Genomic DNA, 17451 nt, shown 5'->3' with positions numbered 1-17451 from the left:
TCCCACTGGCCAACAATAGGGTTACACATAAGTTTTTAGGCTAATGAGCAGAAGGAATGCATAATCAGAGGCATAGAATAAGCAGCTACAGCATCTGGGCTGTGGCCTTATGGGCCTTCAAGCTAAAAAAGGTCAAGCCCTCACCCTTTCCGAGCCCCAGAGCAGGCTAAGTAAGGATGTATTTGATCAATATTTTAGTGGATATAAAAGGCACTTCACTCATGTAACCCAAAAAAGCATTGGTATTATTAACAGTTATATTTTTCACTTGCACACAGCAGTGTGCTTTATAGAACAAGAACAGAAGTTACTTACATGTTCTGATTTTAACAGATTATAACCATTTCTTTTTTTTTCTCATGCTGCCCTAATTGGACAGGAGCCCTTTTTAGGATAGTACACATGTTCTGCATTATTTTGTATTTTTCGAACCCATTAATGTGCTGCTGTAATCATGGACTTACAGTTGGAAACAAACCATCCAGTGGGATGAGTGGTAAGCATGTGAAGAGTGGCTGCCCAAAAGGAGAACAATCACAGACTTGTTTTCAAAGCTATTAATTTACTCAAGAGAAGTGGTTTTCAGTACGTTGTAAATGTCTCTGGAATAGCAAAGTTGAGATTCTTAAAAATACTTACTTTCTCATAGCTCTGCATACACATTACTCAGAAGCATCTCCACGCTGAATAAAAAAGTAGACTACAATTAAGTTAAAAGTTGACATTTCTTAGATGAGAGTTTGCTAGACTTTGCTCTTATGAAAAATTCCTTTCTGAACTTCCTACCCTGTTCTGAAAATGAGATAATGTGATTCCTGAAGAGTTAGTGAGCTAAAGTGGGGTTTGTTCATTCATTTATTATTGCATGCATTAAGTAAGGCAGAAGATCAACTTAGAAGAAGATGGTGAGTTGTAATACACACAGATGCCAAAGGTTGCTCTACCATTGCCTGTTCAGTCTGATTTCTCAAAAATACGGTAGTGGGGTCTCCTCACATAGCTTAACTTCAGTACTGTAGCACAGCTAAACAGGACAGTCTTCTTTTCCCTAAAATTGACATCTCAGTAGAGAGTATGGAGGATATGTTCAGATGGAACCATCACAAAACAATGCTTTCAGTTTCTAAGTGCAGGAGGAACTATACAAGTTGTTACTATAAAAAAAAAGAATGGGCTATTATGGCCTCTTTTGAGAAAAGAAAATCCTCCTGGTTAAAAAATGTAGTGTACTTGCAAAGATAAATCAGAGAGCTGAGAGATCTTTCTTCAAAGCCTCAATAATAACTGCTCTTGTGCTTTGTGCATACATATTCCAAGCTGCTACATAAATACTAACTTAATGCCATAGCATCCTCACAACATCATGTCTGGGCTCTTTCTAATTTTCATGTTATAGACTAGAAATGAAGATGATGAAGAAATTAGAAGGTAAAATCTGTCTCCATGGGTGTGATCTGAAGATATTGAGGGTTGCTGAGCAGGCAGTAGAAGATACAGGCCTAGAAGAGGATGTTCAGAGCTGGGATTAAAAGGAACACTTTCTCTTTCATGGCAAAAATCTGGAGCTAAGGATAGGCCACAAGAAACCTAATCCCTTACTAAGCACATCAGGGGACTTGTTAGCCCTACCTCATACAGCAAAGTGCCCTCTGTGCCCTGCAGCAAGCTGTGCACTTCCAGTTCCCGTCGGGAAGACACCTGTATGTGACCATGCTGCTTTTTGAGAGCTTACAGAGAGTTTTATCTTATTATATAAACTGGCAGCAAAATATTCCCGGCACTAGAACTAATTATGAAGGCAATCAGAGCTGGGATCAGACATCTCATATTTCTGTTTTTCTGCACTTAGCTCTTGCTCTCTCCACATCACAATTCAGCAAATGAGAATTCATTTAATTGGTTTGATATATACATTCCCTCCCCCTCTCCCCTTTTGAACTTCAGCATGAAGTACTGTAGAAGGAGAAAAGAGGATTGGGATAGAAGTGAAGGAGGTCAGGAGGAACAACCACTAATAAGACATCCCCTCTAATTTAGTGGGTTATTTAACTATATGTTATTAGCAGCTTTACACATAGCAAAGAGTGCATCATGTTGTTACACTAAGGTATGCAGGCTTTGAGTTTTAAAATGGGTAAAATACCCCCACCGTAATGATAGTGATTCACTTGTCCACCTCATGTAAAAAGGTTCAGACAGCAACAATAAATTTTAAGTTTTATCAGATCTCAGTCACAGTACAAATTTCTTCTGTAAGTAGAGGTACATTTTAAACCCCTCAAAACCAACCAAACAAAAGGGCTATAAGAAAAGCCTAAGATAGCAGCTGTTTTAGCATAAAAAAGTCTGGAATCTAGATGGGCTGAATGAAGGCTGTCTCTGCCTAACAAAGCATACTACACCTCTCTAGGCTGAGAATAGGATATCCCTAAAAATTAACATCATACCTAGACCAGCACCAGGTTACACATTTAAAAGACTGTCACGATAGGTCCCACATGAAGCCACAAATCAAACCCATCATTTCCTAGACGGGTTCCCTGGAGAAACCACAAATCTCTCTACTCAGAAATCCAGAATCATAGAATGGTTTGGGTTGGAAGGGGCTTTACAATATCATCTAGTTCCAACCTGCCATTAGACTAGGCTGCTCAAAGCCCCATCCAACCTGGCCTTGAACATTTCCAGGGGTGGGGTATCCACAACTTCTCTGAGCAACCTGTCTCACCACCCCCAGAGTAAGAAATTTCTTCCTTATAGCTAATCTAAATCTCCCCTCTTTCAGTTTAAATCCATTCCCCTTTGTCCTGTCACTACAAGCCGTTGTGAAAAGTCCCTTGTAAAAAGCTTTCTTGTAGGCCCCCTTTAGGCAGTGGAAGATGCTGTAAGGTCTCCCCTGAGCCTTCTCTTTTCCAGGCTGAACAAGCCGTTGTGAAAAGTCCCTTGTAAAAAGCTTTCTTGTAGGCCCCCTTTAGGCACTGGAAGATGCTGTAAGGTCTCCCCTGAGCCTTCTCTTTTCCAGGCTGAACAACCCCAAGTCTCTCAGCCTGTCTCCAGAGATGCTCCAGTTCTCTGAGCATCTTCATGGCCCCCCTCTGGACTCTCTCTAGAAAATGCAGGGAAACGGCACCTTGCCCCCCATCGCGGCCTGTCAGCCCGTGTATAACACCGTATCCTAAATCCTCAACATAAAGTGTTACTGTTCTGACGTCTCCGTTTCCCACTTTACTCTAAACAAGCAAGCTAGAAATGTCTGTAGCCTAATCCCTGCACTGCATCAGTGCTTGTTTACGTTTCTGGAAGCACTCCTTTCTGGGGGGGAGGGAGAGGGGAATTACTGGGAAGCCTGGAGATGGATACAGTCTATAAGACAGGATCGGGCGTTTGTTTGCCGAAGCTGCCTTGGCAAAGTGTGACCGAAAGCCGCCCGGTGTGCCCCGATACCCAAAGGGGCTTCCCTGAGCAATCATATCCCTCCCTCCCTCCCTGGCTGTGCCTGGGAGCGCGGGTGGGGGGGGTCCGCCGGGGCTGCCCGGGCGGTAGCACAGCTCCTGCCGCCCGGCACGGGGTCCCGCGGGCCTGGGTCTTTCCTAGAGCCGGGTTTACACGACCTCTTTCAGTAACAGCTCGGTGACGACCGATCTTCCCCGTGTCCTGGCGGGGGAGCCAAACACTATGGATTTGCAGCCCGGAAGGTTGTTTTTTTTTCCTGGGTTGCTGCCGCCGCTTCTGGGTTTATTGTTGGGGCTCACTGGGAGGCTCATTCGCGAGCTGGTGGCCCGGCCGCGGGCCACGGCTGTGCTCGCACATCCCTCCAAATGCATTCCCACTAAAGACCGGCTGTTCTTTGGAGGACCGCCTCAGCGCTCCGCACACGCACCGCTTCTCCCTACACAAATTCACGGCGATGGTGAGCGGCGTCCCTCTCTCCTACCCTCCTTTTCCCGTGAGATGCTCTTCCACGCCACGCGGGGCGGGTACTCGCCGGTGCTACCCGGAGGCCCCTTGTCCCGAGCCGCTCCCCACGCAACACGTCTGTCTGTCTGTCTCCCCGTGCAGAGCTCCGGCAACGCGTCCTACCGATGCTCCATGTCGTCCTCCGCCGATTTCTCCGACGAGGAGGACTACAGCCAAAGGTCGGGGACGGTGTCGCCGGCGCCGGGAGACACGCTGCCCTGGAACCTGCCCAAACATGAGCGGTCCAAGCGGAAGATCCAGGGCGGCTCCGTGCTGGACCCCGCCGAGCGGGCCGTGCTGCGCATCGCCGGTAAGGCGCGGCCGGGGCTGGTGCGGTGGCGGGAAAGCAGACGGACCCCCAGTCCCTCTCCCGGGTGACCGCGGCCCCTCCGAGCGGTGACTAAGCTCTTCCCTGAGCCGCGTTTTCCGGCGGGGGGAACTGGTGCGTGTGGGAGAGTGCAGGTGCGCCCGTTCAACTTTCGGGAGAAAGGCATCGGCGGCGCGGGGATGCAGCCGCGGCCTTGGCCATCTCGTCCGCTGCCGGCACTTCGGCTGGGAGAACCGAGGGAGCTCCCCGCGGCCCCAGGTGGCCCCCTGGCGCCTGGCCGGACCGCCAGCAGTGCGGAGAGCGGTCGCTGCCGCCCCCAGGGGCCAGGCGCTGGTCTTTGTCCGTGCGGAGCCGCGGCTGCGTTCGGATGGGGAGGGGAGCACGGGCACCGGGACGGAGCCGCCCGGCATGCCGGGGACAGTGGCACAGCGACAAATGCTGTCGAAAATAGGGCGGAGGTCTGCTTCTCCCCGGCGAGAGCTGGAAAGGGCCTGTTAATGAATCTGAGGAAGACGCGGCGGTCCTCCGTCCTCCCGGGCACCGCTACTCCTCCCTTTTCCCCTCTTTTGTATGTGCTTCCGTGGGTCCCTTCACGGGACTCTGATTCCCAGCGTAGTGCATCGTAAGGGCGCTACTAGGGGCAGTGGGGGACGCGGTGGCGGAAGGCGCTCTGCGCAGCCGAGTTCTCGCCAGCCGCAGAACGCAATCACAGGAGGGAGGATGCGGAGCCGGCTCGGCCCAGCACGCCCACCGCGGAGCTCGCCGCCGCCCTCCAGAGGCAGAGCGAGGGTGGGGGACCGGGGCCAGGGCAGGAGGGACCGCTCGGTGCGGACCCGGCGGCCGGGTCAGGGCCGGGAGGCGGCGGTGGAGCGCAGGCGCGATCGGGGGCTGGTGCGCGGCGGTGGCACCTGCGGCAGGGCCGGGACCCGCGCCCGGGACGCCCCGGTCGCACCCCCTCCCCGCCGCCGGCATAGCGGCACCTCCCGCACCGGGCAGTGCTGGGGCTGCCCACAGGGTCCCTGCCCTCGACCCCCCGTGCCGCAGGGCTCCGGTGCCCCCCGCCGCCCCCGTCTGTGCCGCGGTAGTCGCGTCCCCTCCCCGGCTGCCGCCACCCTTCTCATCGTGGGGGAGGCCGGGGCAGAAACACTGGGCTGGGCGGTGCCGCAGGAGGTGCATCGGCGATGGGGACGGGGACGGGGACGGGGACGGGGACGGGGCTGGTCCGCTGCGGCGGGGAGGCGGCAGTCGCCGCCGGGCTGGGGCCGCCCCGCTGCGCTCTCCGAGGGGCGGCTACCGAAACCCGAGCGTCCAGCGGGGGCGTTTCCTCGGCGGCTGATAGCGCCCTCCTCCCCGCCAGCCTCCCGCTAGCCCTGAGTGTTCTCTTGTGCTGTCCCCCAGGCTCCGGGTTGCCTGGAGCCACGCTGGGCAGCGGGTAGGGTGAGCCCCCGGCCATGGCTGGCTATCTCTCACCCGGCGCGTATTTCTACGCTGAGGAGCAGGAGTACTTGCAAGCCTACGAAGATGTCTTGGAGAGATACAAAGGTAGGGCAGCCCTCTCCACAGCGCGGCTGCCGCACCCGGCCAGGCTGCTGGTAGCCCCGCAGGCTACAGCGCGGCGGGGACAGGTGCGGTGTCCCCGCCATGAGGGGACGGGGATGGCCCCAGGTCCCGGCGGGCGGAACGGACGTCAGCGGGCGGTGGCTCTTCTGTCATAGGCGAAAATACCGTCCCTGGGGCTCCGGAGGGCGAGACGCGCAATCCCGTGCTTAGAAGTCTTTTTTTTTCCCCAGTGAAATGCGGGCACGGTGATACAAGTCTCGGTGTGCATTTGCGTTTAAAGCCTTTGCGTATTTTGACCTTTTTATTTTGGTTTTTCTTTGTGGGCAGGCAGAGCATGAGCATAGATCGTGTGGCTTTTCATCAGAAAATGAGGAAAAAGGCGTTTGTCACAGCAAAGATGCATACAGCTAAATTTATCTTGCTGGAAATGTAAATGACATGGCTAGAAATGTACCAAGAGATGGTTCGGGAGATGTGATTCGTTACTGTTCGCAGTACATTTGCTAATATTAAATCTGAAAATGCTCATCAGAAGTGTTGTGGGTCTGATTTTAATTCAAGTGTGAAAGGGATGGAGTTAACTATTCCGATGGAGTCTTCATCCCAGAAATAGTTTTTACGGCATGTCACAGCATATGCTGACATTTGCAGTGCCGAGTCCTTTTGTAATGTTTGGGAAAGAGGTTAGATTTTTATATCTGGAATTTTTCAGCTGTTTGTTTCCAGTCAGTTCTAAAGAATTTGGTTAAATGGTTTTCCCTGATGGGAATGGGAGTGGCATAGTTGAAGACAGCTTGATTTGAAGGTACCAATAGCTGATTGTATTTAATCCAGGTTGTTAGTGGTACTAGTTTGAAAATTAAACCCTCTACAGATGGTTATTTTGACATGAGAACTTGTTAGGTCGGAGTCTACTTTATACCTGTGTCACTTGTGATTTCATGTGTCATTAATAGTGTTGACTAATGACTCCTTTGTGTCTGCTGCCCATTGTGTCAATGCAGCTATGGAGCATGTGCACTATTTTTGGACTGAAATGCATTAGTTCATTTCAGTTGAGAAAAAAATTATGGTTTGTAATAGATCCGTTTCAGAAGCACATCTTTATTCCATTCTCTCCTGTTAAGTCAATTTATATGTAGCTGAACTAATTTTTGCAAAATTTTAATGGAAGTAGACTGTGTGAGTATATGATATTGTGGTGGTAACATTGGTCCATTCACATGCTATTTTCAGTGACAGCCAAATCCTGAAATGATTTGGAAGGATCCAGTTTCTGTTGTCATAGGTCTTAGTGTCATATTTAGTATGCTTTGTTTTGCTGCTCAGTGTATACTGTATTCAGACATTGGGAGCAAAGGTAAAGATTTGGAGTTGGTTTAATTAAGATATATTGGAAACCTGGAAGACACATTTTTAAAAATGTGTTTCTAAGACAGTCATGATTTCCCATCCGAGTCCCAGTAGAATGACTTCGCTACAGCAATTGTTGTTCTGATGACTTGCTGTGGGAGCTGATCTAATCAGAAAAGAATTGCTACAATATAGGCTTTGAAGAGGGAGTGCCTTTTCTCTGGATTTGCCTGTTTTGTAAACACTGCTTTAAATCAAATGCAAACCACGCTGATTTTATACATTTTTAAGATAAGCTCCAGTCCATAATTTTAATTCAATATCCCCCCCCCCCCCCCTTTTTTTTACAATTTGTAGAATGCTGTTGTATTCATTTAGGGCATTATCAGGGTGCCAAATTATCTATACCACAGCTGTTAAGTACTGTAACTAGCAGAGTCAGCTGTACAGAATACACTGCCTGTCTTGAAAGGCTGGGGATCGTATGATACCGCACCAGTAAGACGTTTTGGCAGATTGATTTAAGAAGAGAAAAAAATCAGCCCTTTTAAAATGTAGAAAAATGAAAATATATTTCTTGCCCATTTCCGCAGCCAAAGTAGGCTGTGAATCTTGACGACCGTGCAATTCCAAGTACCTTGTTGCTTTAACAGCTGAAACCAGGGTATTTGTATGTCTCCAAATTCTGTCTGCTGACTCTGTCTGTGGCTGTGACAGTACATAATTAGGCAACTGTTTGCTAAATCTGAGATGGCACAAAAGAGCTGTTTGCTATGGGAGGAGAGTGGTGGTTTCTGATTCCTGGTCAGCTCAGTTGCTGGCTGTCATGGTGTTTTTTCTTGATTCATATAGTAATTTGTTGGCAGTACTTCTAAAGCAGTTTGGTGGAGGAAGAAAAAGTCATGTTATCTCGGATGATTGAGAAATCATGTTGAATCAAGCTACTTATTCACAGGGGAAAAAAATGGTTCTTTGTTCGTAGCACCTTGAAGAATTCAAAGGCAAAGCCTTTATTGTGATAGTGGTGGTAAAATGTCTACTATATTTTATCTGAAATGTTTGATGTGTTTCACATCTTGTTTGCAACTGAATAGGAAGATGAGAAATTGTGCAAGTATTTGTTAATAAGAGTAACAGTTCAAAAATTCTGCTTGATTTCTCTAGGAGGTTAAAAAGATCTATAAACATTAGTCTTGCTACTTTGTTACTTATCTCACCATTGCCTGGGGACAAAAATGAATAAAGTTGTTGTTAGTGGCAGTCTTCTTGATAAGTAAGAAAATATCCAGTGGTATTTAATATACATTTAATTTTTCAAATATTAAATTCCACCTCTCAGATGGCATAGGTATGCATTGTTCCATACAGATGTTATTTGAGTATTAAATATTTGAAGCTCACAATTTTAAGCATTAACTACAGTGCATTCATAATGTTTACTCAGGTATAAATCTGAAGTAATGCACCAAGATTCACGAGTTGCATATATGAGCCCTCTGAAATTGTATAGCTCATTCCAGGTAAAACCCGTTTGTATTTTCAGTTCAGGTGAGAAACCTTTATATAATATCAATTGCAACAACCTTCTTTTCCTGCAAGATTTTGAGCAATTACATAATAAAGCTGCCTCCCTTTGGCATCATTATTGCAATGGGCATGTCTGCTAATAGCTGCAGTATGGCTGTTTCTGGAAAAGAGCTAATTCTCAGAGTTAGTATTGAATAAATCACAGCTATTCAAGAACATTCTTACAATCATGCAAGCTATCAAAGTTTAAAATACATAGGGTTAGCTGGGCCATGTAAGACCCTTTAGTGATGATTTTGGCTCTGTAGGAAACAGATATATTAGAAAATTCAGTTTGAGATGACTGACCACAAAAAATACAGCCTTGCAGTTCAGGGACTTGACTAAATTGGTGTCAATGATAGGAAAGCTATCACGTAAAAGTTTTATTTGGATTGATGCATGATTATAGCCTGTGTCTATGTGAGAAGGAGGGGCAGGTCTGGGATTGGGGATAATGAAACTCAGATTGGGTTATTTAAACTTTCGTACATTCTGTTTCACTACTGGCATTTCTCTCTTGCTTTAAAAACACCTGTAGTACTACACATTCAGCTGGAGCATGGCAAACAGTTCTGTTTCCTTATTCTGAGAACAAAGATGCTGCAGATGGACAAGAGCTAGCAGGTCATCTGATGTATTTTGTTAGGGTTCAGAGGTACTGTAATTTGATTTAACGATTGATTGAGGATAGTATCAAGAAAACCTGTTCTGACATTGTTTAGGTACAGTTTTGGAATTAAGATAAAAAATAGATGCCTATCACCCAGCTCTTTGGAGCTGACTTCAGGAAGGAGCCATTTGCTCAGAAAGGTTTTTGTACATCTGGAAATGAAGCTGCTGCTGCATTTTAGGAATTTGGAGGCTCCTGAATGTGTTTGGTATCAGACTTAGTCCAGGGATACTCTTCTTCAGAGATGCCTTCATAGAGCAAAGATAGGAAGGGGCATGGCAGACACTTCTGGCTCTGGAATTTGTGAATTTCTCAATTTCCTTATTTATGGTCTGAACTGAGGAGCCTGAACTTACAACATCTTTTCAGTTGTTGGTAGTTTCTAGCCTTAGAATTGATCACTTGCTTGCTCACGTAGGACAGTTGTTTTTTTTTCTCTCTGACTGATGGAGGGTACGTGTGGATTATCCAGCTGCAATGTCACCTAATCCTTTCTTTGCCACAATGCAAGTCTGCAGCACGGTGATGCTGTCATTTCCCCTCTTCCTAGCATGTTTCCTACAGCAGGTTAGCCTCCTGGGAGCAGAGGATTTTAGCCAACAAGAAGTACCTTCAGTTAGGCATAGAAACGTAATGGCATTTGTGCTGCATGAAGTCAGACAAAATTAATGGACTCCTTGAGCCATTTAAAAATGTAAAACCTGCAGTTTTACTCTGTTTCAATGTTCCCTTCTCCTTTAAGCAGTAAGTTCTCACTTTCCAGTTACTTGGAGATGGGATTTTTTTATTTTTTTTATTTTTGGGGGCGTGCATTTCATCCTAAATATGAACCAGATCATGCTGATTTGACTTGTGTGAGCACTTCACTTGAGCTAAATTGAAGAGGTGTCAATTTTGTTGGAATAAAATAATGAGAACCTGAATGTTAACCAGTTCAGCAAGGTTTTGTCTGGGTAAAGGCCTCAAGATTTGGACAGCAGTTTTTGAAGCTGAGTTTGGTGGTATACATAAACTGCAGTTCTGTCTCCATAGCTTTAAAAGGTACCTATTTGAATGACTAAGGCGGGCAGAATTTGGCCATTGATTCCAGTATCTTTGGTATGTGAATTAGGGCAGACATCAAAGGTCTGTTTCACTGCTTTTCTGGTACTTCCCAATTCCCATTGAGTCAGCAACATCTTTTAAATAGAGCTCACAGGAATATTCCATAATTCCTTTTTTATAGCCAAAACCACAAGGTTATGAAGTATGGGAGGTGGGAGGAATAAACTTCAGTCATCAATGTGTTTAAAAGGCTTGTTTTGGCTTAGTTTGTCTTCAGTTGAGGTGTTTCTAATTGTTTGCTGTGATCTGGTTTGCTGATCTCTTGTGATATTTTGCTTGAAACCAGATTATAAATTCTTTTTATTGTATTTATTTATTTTTTTTTCCTCTGCACTGCTCAAAACATGCCTGATCTGGGGAACTTCAGCATGTATTTGGACTTAAGCATTCTGTAAAATAAAAATAGGCTTATTCACATGCTTGAAGTTAAGTGCAAGTATTTATCAGTTCAGGCTTAAAAGAATAAAGTTCTGTAAATGTCAAATATGAATGCAGCTTATTGCTGCATGCCTGAAATGTTTCCCATAAAACATCATTAATGCAGTTTAATTTAACAAAGCCTTGATTTTCTGTAGTGGGTGCAAATATTCATGCACTGAATGCTTTCAGTCAGCCCAGCTTTCAAACAGGTGAAACAATGCTTACAAAGACACTTCAGTCTGTGGGTCAAATCCTGAAGGGCATGTTAATAGCCAGATCTTACAAGTTGATCTGTGTAGGCAGACTCCTGTGCTTTTGTGGGAATACACTGGCTCCAGAAATTCACCCACACAAGCCTCTTCCCAAGACTGGGGCCTGAGTAATATCTCAGCCTTTAATAAGGCATAGTGCTGCTGAAATCAGTCATCCTTTAGGGTATTCTGATTTGGTCTTAGCTGCATTAAAACCAAGTTAGTGTGTTTCTGGACTTAATTTCATTATACCTGGTGAATACTTAATTTTGGTGTGGAGTTTAACCTATCAACATTTTGGATTTGTACATTTTAAAGCAGATAAATCTGTGAAAGGACGAAGATTCTAGGCATATACATCCAGGGTTAAATTCTGCACATTGCAATTACACAATTAGTGTAACTATTTCTGTAAGACAAGGAGGATTAAGCCTCTGATGGGCTTTTCAGTAGCATAGGCCAAAATCTGCTCTTGATTATAGCCACATGGCCCTTTTGAACTTGGTTTTCTCTTAAATGTATTTTCACTGTTCAGTTTCATAGTTAATATGTGAAATTACAGTACTTAATAACATGTTCTCCAATGCATATAACTACAGATCAGCAATTAAGTGGGGTTCATATCCTAACTGTGCTGTAAAACTAAATTAGTTTGGCCTGAGATACAGGTATCCAGCTATCTGACAGCTATGACACTTTGCACCACTTGGATCTAAAATTAGTAGAGCTCTTGTATACTGGCATTAGAGATGTGCATATGTTTTAGTTCATAACATGGGTAAAAGTCTAGCTCTTTATACATCTTTCAGAGGCATGTTTCAGGCAATGGGCTGATGAGGGCAAAGGCGAACAGAGAAGCCCCCTCAAGTCTTTTGCTGGATACTGAAATGGGTATCTTGTCATCCTGCTTGCAGACTTTTCTTCTGCCTGGTCAGGTTACAGTCTGGGTGTTCCTCATGTGACGAGGTCTCAGGCAGGATAGAAACAGCATTAGAAAGCCTGTGTGGTTATTCTGACAGACGATTTACACTAACAATGGTAATAAAGCATCCTGAGCAATGCTAGCAAAAGAGCTTTTTCAAAAGATGCTGTGGTTTTTACTCAAACAAAACTTCTGTTAATTTTGGTAGGAGTCAGGAACTTAGTTATTGACATTTATAAATATTTAATGCCTTAAATTACTTTGCCTTTAGATAAATTTTTAATGTAGAGATAAAGGGTTTACATTACATCCTAGAATTTGGGAAATGACTCCAGCATTTGTCTGGAGAAGCCACTGCTGTGTAGGCGTACATGATTTCTGGGAGTAAGGTAATGTTGCTAAGATAGTCCTGGTTTAGAGTAAGATATTTGCAGAAACACACAGAGCAGTTTGATTGCTAGCCCCCATGGCTTTCAATAGAAATTAGGTATTTCACTGCTGTTTGTGCTTTGGAAATTCTCTCACAGTGACTGTACATTGTCCAGATCCTAACCTGATCCTGGAAAACATATTATAATACCATGAATTACAGATCAGTTCTGCATATAAAACTTGGTTTTTGAAAGATTCTAAATATGAAATCTTACCAGGGGAAAATTCATCATGATTTTAGAAACCTGGTATCAGAATTTGAAAAGGACATATCTTGAACATACTGACATTTTCTTGTATTGTAAAGGAAATGTTTTTTTTTCAGGCTTATGGCTTCTACCCTCGTCATTCAATTTTTAACAAAACAATTGCTGAGAAACATTTGTAATGGTTCTGGGAGGGCTTTTTGGTTTTCTTCTTTGCAGAAGTTTTTCTGATGTCCAGTTAACACTAAAGCTAAAGTGACATTTGGCTCAGGAAATCTTGAGAAAATATCTCAAGAACAGACACAGAGGAGCTACAGGAAGAAAGCCAAAGTTGATTAGGTCCCTTGATGAAATTACCTTACAATTTGACTGTGCTCAACAGGATACTTTTGCATTGTTGTGTTTCAATTTTTTAAAATAGAGCTCATGTTAATCAAGTCCATACGCTCCTTATGAGGCCAGATCTAGCCTACCTCTGAGAATATAAGCATAAACTCTGATTTTCTGCTTGTTGCTGTTGCGAATTGTATTAAATAAAATCAAGTTGATTCATGTGAGCAGTGTGTTTCTACTTAAATTGTACATTTATTACTGCTTTCTCATGGATATACATTTTCTTCATATCTTGTGTTGCACTGAATCCAGCCATCCAGCATACTGTTGATAGTGGGTTTACGGTAGCACTGAGCAGCTAATCTGTAGTTTGCAAGCATCAAACAGTCATAATCTAAGTTACAGTCTAATTTATAAAGATGATATTAGTGCCCTAAAAACAATGCATGTTTATGCCTCAGTATTTTAATAGTCATACTGAGGCAGTTTTTGGCTTTGGGAACCACATAATACTCAAGAGAATTTAAAGAATTAAGTTTACACTTGGAGGGCATGTGTGTCTCCTCTGTAATTTGCAGTTTAATACCAAATGAAAGGATTTGATTAAGTAATTTTAGAAAGTGAAGGATCATCATCAATCCAGTAATGAGTGGTGTCCCTCAGGGATCGGTGTTGGGACCGGACTTGTTCAACACCTTTGTCAGTGACATGGACAGTGGGATTGAGTGCGCCCTCAGCAAGTTTGCTGATGACACCAAGCTGTGTGGTTCGGTTGATACGCTGGAGGGAAGGAATGCCATCCAAAGGGACCTTGACACACTTGCGAGGTGGGCTGATGCCAACCTCATGAAGTTTAACCATGCCAAGTACAAGGTCCTACAGCTGGGTCGGAGCAATCCCAGGCACAGCTACAGGTTGGGCAGAGAAGAGATTCAGAGCAGCCCTGCGGAGAAGGACTTGGGGGTGTTGGTTGATGAGAAAATGAACAAGAGCCAGCTTCAGTGTGTGCTCGCAGCCCAGAAAGCCAACCGTATCCTGGGCCGCATCAAAAGGAGCGTGACCAGCAGGTCGAAGGAGGTGATCCTGCCCCTCTACTCTGCTCTTGTGAGACCTCACCTGGAGTATTGTGTGCAGTTCTGGTGTCCTCAACATAAAAAGGACATGGAACTGTTGGAACAAATCCAGAGGAGGGCCACGAGGATGATCAGGGGACTGGAGCACCTCCCACATGAAGACAGGCTGAGAAAGATGGGGCTGTTCAGCCTGGAGAAGAGAAGGCTGCATGGAGACCTCATAGCAGCCTTCCATATCTGAAGGGGAGCTATAGGGGTGCTGGGGATGAACTGTTCATTAGGGACTGTAGTGATAGGACAAGGGGTAATGGGTTCCAACTTAAACAGGGAAGTTTAGATTGGGTATAAGGAGGAAGTTCTTTACTGTGAGGGTGGTGAGGCACTGGAATGGGTTGCCCAAGGAAGTTGTGAATGCTCCATCCCTGGTGGTCTTCAAGGCCAGGTTGGACAGAGCCTTGGGTAACATGGTTTAGTGTGAGGTGTCCCTGCCCATGGCAGGGGGGGTTGGAACTAGATGATCTTAAGGTCCTTTCCAAACCTAACTATTCTATGATTCTATGATCTTTATTCTGAGCATGAAATGTATTTTGAATTTGATGCCTAGATTTTTGTAGTCATTTCAATGACCAAAACTGTGAATGGTCTGTTGGAGATTTAGATGTATGACTGAAATGTTGATGGGTCTTTGTACAAGTTGTGCTGGTTGTTGGATTTTTATTTCTTCTTTGTATTTCACCAACCAATACACTTTGAGTCTACCTACCTCTGATCTTCTGTCATTTGCCTTCTGGGCATACTTAGTCATGGAAGGTTACATGCCCTCTTCTGTTTTCCTAGTAAGAAATACCTCAAGAGCAGGGCAGGGAAGCTTTTTTGTTTTAAAAAAGCTTCTAAAATATCCAGTGTAACTCCTGTTACTCTGTCCTTGGTTCCCTGTTCTTCCTTCCTCTATCATTTTCAAGTTAAATTTTAGCTGTAGATGGGATTCCTTGTGGGCCTGAATCTACAAAATGCAGGTGGAAGATTGGCTTGCTTTGAGGGGCTTCTTGTGGCACACACTTGCACACACCCTGTGCCAAGTCTGCAAAGAAGTGAATTGTATTTCTCCTCAGACTGGGCTCTTCCCACTCTAGGTGGAAAAGGAGAAGGAGATCTCGATTCAAGACTTCTGCCTGCCTGCTGCTGGAGCAGAGAGCACCCACGGAGCACTAGCTCTGTTCCTAGAAAGCAGCATGGGTTTTACTTTCTGAACTGTGATTGAAGCCATAGAGAAACCTTTGAGCTTTTCCTTACTATAATCAAATGTAAAAAAGTGTATGTGCGTGGAATGAGATTTCTCGGTCTGCATGCCCTTGTTCTGGTACCTGCTGTGAACCCGAGTTCCTAGGCTCGGGATAAAGCCTGACTGGGACTTGAGTCTCAGGTCATATGCTGGTGTCCTACTGTGAGAGTTTTTCAAGTGTAGTATTTAATCCCTCTCAGTGAAAGTACTGAGAGAAAGAAGAATCCCCAGGGGACAGACACTGACATGGTCACTTTGAAATGATTGCCCTTTTTTTGCTCTTGGTTTCAGCACTCAACTCTCACCTGGGCCTGTGAGCATGGCTGCTCAGGATGAGAGTCAGTGCGGTCCTGCGCTTGTACTTCTGCTGCCAAATGCTCCCTCCCTTCTGGGTGCAACCAAGTTGGTTAATTATGCAGTGCACTAAGATGTCTTCTGTATTTTAGCAGCATAAGCCCCCAAGATTTGTTTTCCATGTATTGGTTTAACTAATGACTCAGCTGATAAATAATTTTGAGTTGATTTATTTGCCTTTTTCCCCTTCTGAGTAAATAAAGAGGCCATCACTGTATTTATCTGAATGACTAGATGTTAATGCTGACAAATGGCTTAGCTGCTATGTGAGATAATGACATCTACTTGCAATTTGATTTTGTGGGTGTAGCAAATAAGTGAGAGTTCTAACATTTTTTGTCTTTTTTTTTTTTTATTTCAGTTAAAATGCTCTTAGTTCTGTATTTTGTGATCAAAAATCTCAGCTCCTGCAATCTCTTTACATGTCTAAGTTCTATCTGTGCCATAGTACTAAAGCATTTAATGACTGTACATGCACTTCAGTGCTCCTACTACTTTGTGATACAAGACTGTGATTGTATGTGGTACCTTTGTTGCGTTACTGTTTTATGTTATAGGTCTGATATGTAATTAAGAATTCCTTTTCATATTTCATTTTTTGTTCTTTTAGATAATTCTAGAAAACCAGCTACATAAGGTTTCTTGATCTTTGTGCTGTTAGAAGGCAGTTTTCCACTGATGGTCTTGGTAGTTCAGAGATGCTGAGCTTCTGCTTTTCATTCCCAGTATTTTTTTTTTATTGTATTTCATTGTCTAATAATCTTTCCAGCTTTAATAGGTTGGGTTTTACATCTTAAAATTTTGGAGTTCTCCCAGTCTGAAAACATCTGTATGATCAGACAAGATCACATTTGTTTTTTTTACTGCCTTCTCCAGATCTTTAATAAATGCAGAATGCATTGTTGATTTCTGTAAACCCACACCATTCTTCTCCTTGTACTGGAAGGCAGCCAAAATTCACGACTTAATTATTCTGTAAGAGGTTTTTCAGGATACAGAAGAGTTGCATAGTATATCCTAGGTGGTTTTGGTCAGGTTTTGGAAATGTATGTCAATTTTCCGTCCATTTACCTATATATATATATGTATACACACACACATATACAGGTACACACACACATTATATATAGATACAAACACCCATATCTGTATGTCTCCCCCTTCCCTCCCCCCCCCCCCTTTTTTTTTTTTAACTCAGTATACTGAGTCCAAACAGTTGTGGAGGAATTTGATTTGTTGTTTGATTTGGCATTATATTCTTATTATCTTTCCCAGTATTTTAGGGGTTTTGTTTTGATTTGCACTTTTCAGTTCCACTCCCAGTGAAACTAATCAGAACTGTATCAGTAATTTCTCAAGTTTCTTAATTTATTTCTTGCAAATGATCTGGAGAATGGTGATGTGTTTTAGTGTAGGTTTTTGTGAGCAGCGTTCTTCTCTGATACCTTAAGGTCTTTCTGAATTTATAGCAAGGTGACGGTAGCTGATTTATGTAATCTGCTTGTTGATGTATTTAGGTTTCCTGTGCGGCTACATAATTTCTTCTTTGAGAGTCTTTCACGCGATGGAACATGGTAATTTCTCTGTAAAACGAGGCTTTGGGGAAAAGAGCAACAGTTTGTTGTCTTAAAAGCTAG

At 44.2% G+C, this 17451-nt stretch overlaps 1 protein-coding gene across 9 annotated transcripts in view; it reads left to right on the top strand.

Annotated features, from left to right (window-relative positions):
* DST (dystonin) overlaps positions 1-17451 on the top strand; it is a 296528-nt gene that overhangs the window by 33043 nt on the left and 246034 nt on the right. For 6 of the 9 annotated variants that reach the window (XM_057414085.1, XM_057414090.1, XM_057414089.1 and 3 more), the window contains exon 4: positions 4060-4267. In XM_057414085.1, the coding sequence (XP_057270068.1) occupies positions 4060-4267 (208 nt within the window). Of the gene's footprint in view, positions 1-4059; positions 4268-5708; positions 5828-17451 lie in introns of those variants that run through there. The other 3 variants (XM_057414093.1, XM_057414092.1, XM_057414091.1) reach the window with 1 other exon arrangement.

This window comes from Pezoporus wallicus, unplaced genomic scaffold (assembly GCF_028554395.1).
Source record: "Pezoporus wallicus isolate ANWC-B61680 ecotype Strahan unplaced genomic scaffold, APGP_CSIRO_Pwel_v1 contig_6428, whole genome shotgun sequence".
Lineage (NCBI taxonomy): Eukaryota > Metazoa > Chordata > Aves > Psittaciformes > Psittacidae > Pezoporus > Pezoporus wallicus.
This window is presented reverse-complemented; position numbering and strand designations above follow the sequence as displayed.